At 42.2% G+C, this 8810-nt stretch overlaps 1 protein-coding gene across 1 annotated transcript in view; it reads left to right on the top strand.

Moving 5' to 3' along the window:
• MCM3AP (minichromosome maintenance complex component 3 associated protein) overlaps positions 1-8810 on the top strand; it is a gene marked incomplete at its 5' end in the record, with an annotated part of 31914 nt that continues 23104 nt past the window's right edge. The window contains 6 exons of the mRNA XM_026086503.1: positions 1-136; positions 221-444; positions 1141-1219; positions 3797-3944; positions 6709-6905; positions 8337-8476. Coding sequence (XP_025942288.1) covers positions 1-136; positions 221-444; positions 1141-1219; positions 3797-3944; positions 6709-6905; positions 8337-8476 — 924 coding nt within the window. The remainder of the gene's footprint in view (positions 137-220; positions 445-1140; positions 1220-3796; positions 3945-6708; positions 6906-8336; positions 8477-8810) is intronic.

The following is an 8810-nucleotide window of genomic DNA, read 5'->3' as shown; positions in this document are numbered from 1 at the left end:
GGCGGCGCCCTCTTCGGCCGCACGCTGCAGGAGGTGCTGCGCAGCCAGGGCCGCGGCCACCGCGACCGCGACGAGGGCGAGCGGGCCCCCAGCGAGGAGCCGGCGGCCGCCGAGCCCCGGGAGGCGCCCAGGGAAGGTGGGCCGGGCCGGGGGGCACAGCGCCGCCGCGGCTGCGGGCACGCTGGTGGGGCCGCACGTCTCACCCCCGCTGTCTTTCCAGATTCAGCTCCCGCCACCCCGGCGCGGCGCGCTCGAGGCGGCGAGAGCGTGGACAGCCTCGGGGGGCTCTCGCCGGGCGAGCTCACGGCCATCCAGTGCAAAAACGTCCCCGATAACCTTAATGACAGGAGCGTGCTGGAGCAGCACTTTGGCCAGTTCGTAAAAGTCCGGCGGATCATGACCCGGCGCAATAAAAAAATGGCTGTTCTCCACTTCTTTGATCATGTGAGTATCAAATTGAAGAACAGGTATAAACCTAAGCGCTTAGGGTGCCAACAGGCTTTCACTGTCATGAAAACTGCGCCTGTGTTTGACAACGTTGTATGTTTTCCATATGGAAGCCCCCACAGACGAGAACAAATTGTGTTATGGACAGGGATAGAGGGCTGCTGAGCTGATAGAGCCATATTTAAAACACAATAGCTGCCTGAGCTTTGCCTGACTTTAGCTGTGCTTTTAGCAACACCAAACAGATCTCTCCTGTTACCTGGCTGCTGCCGTGTGTCACCCAAACCTAACGTTACGCTATTGCGTTGTTGCTCGAAATCTCTGCAGCACCAAGGATGAGGTGAGCTAGTGTAATCTTTGCAGGACAGTCTGCTCTTTGGAAGTACTTCCTTATGTCAGCTCTGAGACGGGATGAGGAGCTAGTTCTGAGAATGCATGCTCTGTTCCTATTCTGTAGTTAAAAATACACCTTCGGTCTCGACTGTTGTAAGCTGGATGTAGGTGTCTCAAAAGGAGCAACTTTTGTGGAAGCCTGCCCAATCCTGCTGACCGTATGTAGGTTTTAAGTAAGAGCTTGAAAGACAGTGCTCAGAATTGTGCAGAAATTGGTGAATGTGTGTCTCTGGCAAAAACTGCATTATACAGTGTTGTAATATTATATTAGCTTTCATACTGTGCTTTGTTTTCTTTCAGGCCTCTGCTGCTCTTGCCAGAAAAAAGGCAAAAGAGTTGCACAAGGACATAGTAACATTTTGGCAAAAGAAGAAGACAAGTAAGTCTTTGTTTTCAAATATGGTAATTGGATGATACTTAAATGGGGTAGCATCTCCTTCTGTTCTTGTTTTTTTTTTTTTTTCTCTTGTGCTGAGGACCATACAAAAATGATCTACAAAGCAGGAATATGCAGGAATATTAAAACTCCCCAAATATGGCAGTTCTTTGACTTGTACTAGCCAAATTGTTGGGTGCACGGTGTTCCTGAGAGTGTTGAAAATTATTTATTAGAGAAGCATAAGTGTTTGTCCTGCATCTTATCTGATGTCCCATTTAGTCCCATCTCTGGCAATGGCTAATAGCGGTTGCTTGCAGGAGGGAATAAGAACAGTATAAACTAAAGTGTGTAGTTGCTTTTGTAATAATTTCTTAGCCTTCAACAGTTTGTGGTTCAGGAACCCTGGAAGTCAAAAGTTGTTTCTCAACCCTTGAGGAATTTTTCTCTTGTGAAGTTATCCAATAGCATCTGTAACGTTTTGTGGTGAGGGGTTCAACAGGTTGCTCCTGGTGTTCATGAAGATTGATTTTTTTGCATATTTGCTGCTTGATATTTTTGTATGATGCCCACATTATTGTATTGAAAGAGACAGTGAACAGTTGTTGCTGATTTGTCCTCACGTGAGTCATATCCTTATATGCTTCTGCCTCTAAGTCCCCTTTTCCAGCTTGAAGAGTCCTCGTCTCATGTGGAAGCTATTCCATACCTTATGACTGTCTGTATTGTTCATTTGAACCTTCTTCTGGTTTCTTGCACCATTTTTGAGATGGAGTTTGGAGCTTTATGAGCGTTCATGGTGTGTGTGCTGTGCATGTTGTGGGTCTATACACTTAGTCATGTTCTCTTGCCCTTCTCTAATAACTGTGAGAATACTGTGTTTTCTTGCTTTTTATATTTTTCTGTGAATGTTACTGAGTTGATGATTTGCACAGCTTTCAGACCCCAGCGATGAGTCACTATGGTTATGGTCAGCTGCCAGCCTCATGCTTTTTTTATTTAAAGCTAGGTTTGTTTTTTCCCAGGCTCTGTTGTGATATGTTTATCTGCCACTTTGTTGCCCAGTCATTCAGCACAGTAAAGTCCTTTAGTTGTTCTCCCCAGATGGGCCTTCTCTTTATTGTCCTCTTGTATGGAGGAAGTTTTAAGTGGGAGGGTTACAAATTGCATTTAAAAAGTTCACTGTTTCTGCTTTTGAGTTCCTGTTGAGTAAAACACCTTGCTTCATCTGAGCCAAAATGCTGTTTCTAGGTGCTTGAAACCATTTGAAAGAGTTAAAAATACTTGAAATGACAGCCTAGATTTACAAGGGAACTTAGAAACCATTCCTGTAACCACACAGGAAGAACATGATGATAAAGTCATCTTCATGCTCCCATCTAGAAGCAGAATGGTCCTCTGGGATATTTGAAAATCCAGTTTCAAATGCCGAGCTACCTGCTTCAGAGCAAGGGCTGGGGTGTAGGCTTCCAGCTTTTAGGAAAGCTTCCTGAGAATTGAATTATTGAGTATTCTGGAGTGAGTTTCCTCAGTTGTTGAAGCTGCTGTTCTGTGTATAGAGAGTTATGTATTCTTTGAACCAAGAGGAGAGAGCAATGTGCCTGCCTGACTTACGAGAATTCAGCTTAGAAATGGGAAATCTGGATTCCAGTCCCTGCTTGGAATTAGGGTGAGATGTGAATGCTGGTCCTTCATAGTTCAAGTATTCCTTTGGGTGTGAAGCGCCTCCTTTTTTTCAGTGTTGGGAATGCTGCTTGTGTACCTTTGGAGATTTTAGCCTGGGGATACACTTCAGCTGTCAGCAAATGCATGGTTCACTGCAGCTCTGACCAATTGGAAATTTGCCTTCACAGAAAATGAATGGCTGTACAATTGTCTTCCTGAGGATAAACATCTTGAAACAGCACCTATCCGGGTGCCTGTTATCCTTTCTCATTTTATTGTGGTTTTAAAGTCTATGAAACCACGAATGTCAGTGTTCTAAAACAGCTAGATCTGAAAAAAAAACTTAATTTTCAGCAAGCTGGATTTCTTTCTTCCTAGGAGCAAGCGTTCTCTCTTTCTGCGAGGTGTAGATTTAACTCTTGAAGGCATGTAAGCACCAGTCTAAGTTTGGGTATGTGAAATTAATTATCAGAATGCTTTGAGGGGAGCACTGGGAACATTTTGGCAGATGTTGCTTACATAGGTGAGATGGATTTCGTGTCCACTAGAGACTTATGACTTGCAGATTATATCCCAAACCTGAGAGAAGCTAAATTCAGATGATGATCAGAATTTATTTACTGAGAATCTGCTGAAGAATTATGGTTACGGCTAAATAAATGAAAACGCTTTTTCTGTATAGAACAATGATGCTGACTAGCAATTGCTAGACTTATATTTGTACCTGGTACAACTTCTGGTGCAAATTATTTTATAAGCTTTATATGAATGCACAACACCATGACTTTTAGTTTTATTTCCTGATAATATTTTTAAACACGCTCCCTCCCTTCCCTCACCCCCAGGGAAAAAATTTAGAGTTGTTGGTTAAATAACTTGGCATATAATCTGGCTTTATTTTATATATCATTTTAGGTCCTGCAAAAAGAGAATTTTCATCCAAGGAGAAGAAAGGAGGTGAAGATGAAGGAAGGCAAAGCAGCGAAGAACAAAACTATCAGCATTCCCCTCTTCGGAAACCTTTAATAAGATCCTCTGCCAGCAATGTCCTGCCTGGGAAAAGGTACGTCTGCTCCTCAATGAATCCACCTGATAGGAAATGGGGTGGGTAGGAGGAAATGGTAATCAGAGTGTACTTTACAGTAATACCTGATGCTGTTCTTATTAGGGAAGTGTTCTTCATTTGTCTCTTCTGGCACATTTCATTTTGAACACGTGGCTTTTTGGCTGTGTTATAAGGTCATAAATTTTGCATTTTGTTAGAAAGGAAATTTTTCCCTAATTGTTCATTAAGGTCTTTTACCTCCAGGTTTGCCTGTTTCTTTCAGGTATTTTTTTGTTTGTTTTTTCACAACATGAGTAACAACACCTGTAATAATGAAACATGAGGAAATAGAGTAAAGCAGTGCACAGTCAAGACCAAGTACTACTGACACTGTTTTGTGCTTTTGATTACATCTGTTTCTGAACTGAATAATTTCATTGTGGACAAATATGATTCTGTGGAATGAGAATCCCCTTTTCAGAATAGCTGGCGAGTTTGTCATCTCGTCCCATTTCAAATAACTGGCCTGTGTATGCGAGTCCTTCTGTTTTGTGTCGATTGCTGAAGTTGCAGGCTTGGCATTTTTGTTGTTGTTGGTCCTCAGTGGAGTGTGTAGTTTGGCTGTAAGACCTTGCACCTCTGGTGTGGAGTCAGACTAAAAATTTTCCTTGAAAGTGGATGTTGGCAGATGCTCAGGATGGGTGTATAACAAAGGGCAAATGCAGACTAATTCCACCTCGTGTACATACTTCTGCCTGCCGAAGATTCAGGAACATCCTAGGATGGAATGGTGCTTGTGCCCTGGTGAAATTACTAGTGAATCTTCCTGCTGTCTACTTTTGAACTCATTTGTACCACCCTGGTGTGCTGTGGGAATTTATTTCCTACTTCAGTTAAAAACTGCAGTGAAAAAACTCTTCCATCTGTTTTAAACTGGCAGATTAAATTGCTTAGCTTTTTAGTTTTGTTTTCACTGTGAGTAGGATTCACAGTCATTCCCTATTAGCATTCACTCTGATATTCTTGATCACMTATGTGGTTGCCCTGTTTGTTTTTGGTTGTCTTTCCAGTCTGTCCTGGTATGGAAGACATTTTTTACTTATGATTCTTCCTGCCTATCTCCACCTAAATTTTTCTTGAGACTGAGGTGGCGGGGGAGAACTTTTTGTAAAATCTCTTCAGGTCATGCATAGACTTGAGGCAATTGCTCAGTATTTTCCCCTGGTTAAGGAACGGCTCTGCTATGGGATGTTTTCCTCCTTTACTATAAGAGAACATGGATGCACAGAATCCATTCAGCTCTTCTGCTATGGCTTTGTTTTCCCTAAGTTTTGTTATACAAGCTGAGTATCTTTTGGCCTAACCAATTACCTGGAAGCCTCTTGTCTTTCTGAGGCAGGTGAGAATGATTTTTCTTAGTTGTTTTACACCTTCAGCAGATTGTACTTCAGAATCTTCTTAGCTGGCCTTTATTGTGGCTTTATGTTTATCTGCTCTTTCTGTATGTCCTCTTTCTGTTTCCTAAGTTGAAAGATGTCCCTTTACTGCTAAATAGCCTCTACCCTGCTGTCAAGTCATGCAGGGCAGTGGGAATGCTGATTTATAGTCCTCTTGGAGTTGCTGGTTACCTTTTACACATGTAGTGTCTTTAGAAACTCTGCATTAACCTGTAAGCATCTTACCATTTAAGCAGCTACTTTGATTTTCTTTTTAATTGGCTTTGTAATTTCCATGCAGCTCCTGTTTAAAATAAATGTTATTGTAGTTTATTTGGCCTTTTCTTCCTAAAAGGATGCTTGATTTTGAGCTTTCTGTGGCTGCTGCTTCAGAATTTTTCTGTAACAGTTGCATTTTGAACAAGGTCTTGGGCACCGCTGAGGTGTTAAGCTAGCATTGCTTTTTCAGTTGAGTTCTCTGATCAAACTTGGGAGTCATCACTTCTGGTACCATACCAAAACATATACATGTACATGTACATAAACCATACAATGTACCACTTCTGGTACATACCAAAAACCTGGTATGTGCATCCTTCCTAGCATGCTTAAGAATACCTCTCTATGTTGAGATTGTACATCATTATTATTTTTGCCTCTATGCTCTGAACTTCATGATATAATCATACATTGGTTTGAAGTTTTCCTTGTGAACTCATCTTGCACTTTTGTCAGCTAAAAGCAAGTAATGTAAACGTGAGTTGCTGGAATAATTTATACTCGGGCTGTGTTTTAAAACATGAAGTTTGCCATGTGGGTGGGATCCATTTGATATACATTGTCATATAATTGTAAAATTAGAAATATGTTGTGAAGTAATGAATATTCCTCAATTTAAAAAAAAATTCTTATCTGCACCTAAAATCTGTTGTTAATTTCTCTTGCTGCAGAAGGCATTCCTTTTTTCACACCAAACAGCAGGTGACTTCCTCGTTTAAAATGCAAGCTGCTGTGTCCTATAACAACACAAAATGCTGCAAAAGCCATCTGATACTCTCTGCTCTACACAGACTCAGTAACACCATTTTAAAAAGGCTGAGTTTTTCAGCACAGTTGAGGACATTTGACAGTGTTGTCAAAGCAGTGCAGCATATTTGACTAAATCTGCTCACGGTGCTAACTTTAGCTCACTTCAGCCTTGATATGTGGATATATACCTCGTTTACTCGGTATGTTGTCCTGTGAACAAAATATTACAAACAGATATTCATGAACTAAAGCACGGTGGTTCCTTTAAAGCCAGGGCATGCAGTAGTTAATTACTGATGAAAATCTTCTATTTTTAGTTCTCCAGCCAAGAAGTCTGGTCTACGGAAGGCACTACAGTTTGAAGCAGATCTTTTTGATTCTAGTTCTGAAGGGCAGAGCTCAGAGAGCTTGGGAGCTTCGTTGTCGTCTCTCAGTAACCTGATAGGATTAGTGGCTGAGACATCAGAGGAAAGATACCGTCTTTTGGACCAACGGGATAAAATCATGCGGCAAGGTAGCGTTTGTAATTGCACAAGTTCATATGAGTGTGACATCAGTTTCTCTGCTGGGAAGAAATAAGTGTTTAGTATCTGTTGCAAAGCTGTTGTAATATTATGATAAGGGCTTTAAGATGAGACTGGATAACATGGAACAGTCTATAAAATACCCTTCTATTGTAGGGGATTGTTGTACATATTAACGTCTTGTAGAACAGGCAAAAATTTATTCTGCTTATCATGCACACATTTCTTGTGGATAGCAAATACCAAGCTGTTATTCTTCTGTGAAAGGATTTCTGAGTACCTCATTGCAGTGCGTTTCAAGCCCTGACAAAATGGCAAAACACTCCCTTTTACCAATAGGAGGAAAGTAAACAGGGGCAAGGACTGAATTTCCTCCTTGCTGTGCAGGTCTGCCTCTTCCTTCCATGACCCTAGTGCTCATTGTGCTTGGGTGGCTCAGCTCAGTACCTGAGCAGAAAGCTTTACTTTCCCTGAGTTGGTTTGTTGTCAAGCTAGAATACAATTGGCTTATGAAGTGGCCTGTCAGGAATCAAACCTGTTTTAAAGAGGTGAGGGGAGAAATGCATGTGATGAGTAGGACCTGGTGCCTGCTTTTATACACTTTTTAGCTGTCAGCTATTAGTTCAGCCAAGCCACCTCATCTAACTGCACTGCCACGTGTGCCTGACTTGTAATTACAGGGTCTTGGTTTCCTTGACCCTAGGAGAGCCATGCAGGTGGATTTGCACTCCTGCAGGTTCTTCAAAGAAACCTATGCAAAGCCTAACAGTGTTTCTCTAAATGTGAACTACACAGCTGAACATTATTTCCAGAGATGTCCCCTTGTTCCACAGTTCCAGCTTGTAAGCTCTTTCATTTTGCCCTCACCTCTTCAAAGCTGACCCTAAATCCTTTTAAGATGTTATTTTTAATATCAACTGATTGTTCTATCACTTGACATGGAATTGTAAATTAGGATGACTGGTGCTTGGTAAATTAGGATACAAAACACCAGGCATCTTTAGAGACTTTAACCTCTCCAGGAAAACTGTTGATATTGAGGTGTACAGCAGGAAAAACTTCCCTGGGGCATGGTGCAACCCTGAGACAGGTAACGAGGGGGTGGGACGGGACGGGACCCCATCCTTGAGGGTTTCCAACCTTGGTTAGAGACAGCCATGGCTGCCCTAATCTGGTGTTGGGGACTATCCTGCTCCAAGGGGGAGGCTGGACGGGAGCCTCCGGAGATGCCTTCCCACCAGCTCTTAAGTGAATCATTGCCCTGGCAGTGTACTTCTTGATGTCTATCCATCGAGCCTCCAGCTGAGGCATGTGGTATGTTTCTGGCTGTGGTGGCACATCAGGATAATAGCTGTTATGAAAGCGAAAAGGAGCAACGCTTAGCGTTATAATTTCTGTTTGTTTGTAACATTCTTTCTTAGCTCGAGTAAAAAGGACTGATCTAGGCAAAGCGAAAACTGTTGTTGGCACTTGCCCAGACATGTGTCCTGAAAAGGAGCGCTACATGAGGGAGACAAGAAACCAGCTCAGTATCTTTGAGTTGCTTCTAGGATCTGACAAGGTACGAGCCTTCTGTACACGGGGATTTGCTGCTCCCAGCATGTCTGTTCACTTGCTGCTTACATAGAGCTGTCAGTGTTGTTTAGCTGATTACAGAGTTAATTCTGGTGGAGAAATTCTGTAGAACATTTCATTAATCTTTCTGTCTTTCAGGTCCCCATTGTAAAACAAGAATGCTAGAGAATTGCTGTTTCACTGTGACAGTGACATGTCTTTTTTGGTTTTCTAAGCCTGGCTAGAACTATAGTTGGGGGCAGTAGCATACAAATATTGGTGATGAATTTGAGATTGCCAAATTGACACATGATTCTGTCATGAAAGAAAACAGAATGTGT

The sequence above is a fragment of the Apteryx rowi genome, unplaced genomic scaffold (genome assembly GCF_003343035.1).
Source record: "Apteryx rowi isolate R43461 unplaced genomic scaffold, aptRow1 scaffold_699, whole genome shotgun sequence".
In the NCBI taxonomy this organism is placed as follows: Eukaryota; Metazoa; Chordata; class Aves; order Apterygiformes; family Apterygidae; genus Apteryx; species Apteryx rowi.
Note: the sequence above shows the minus strand (reverse complement) of the source record. Positions and strands in the feature narration are given on the sequence as shown.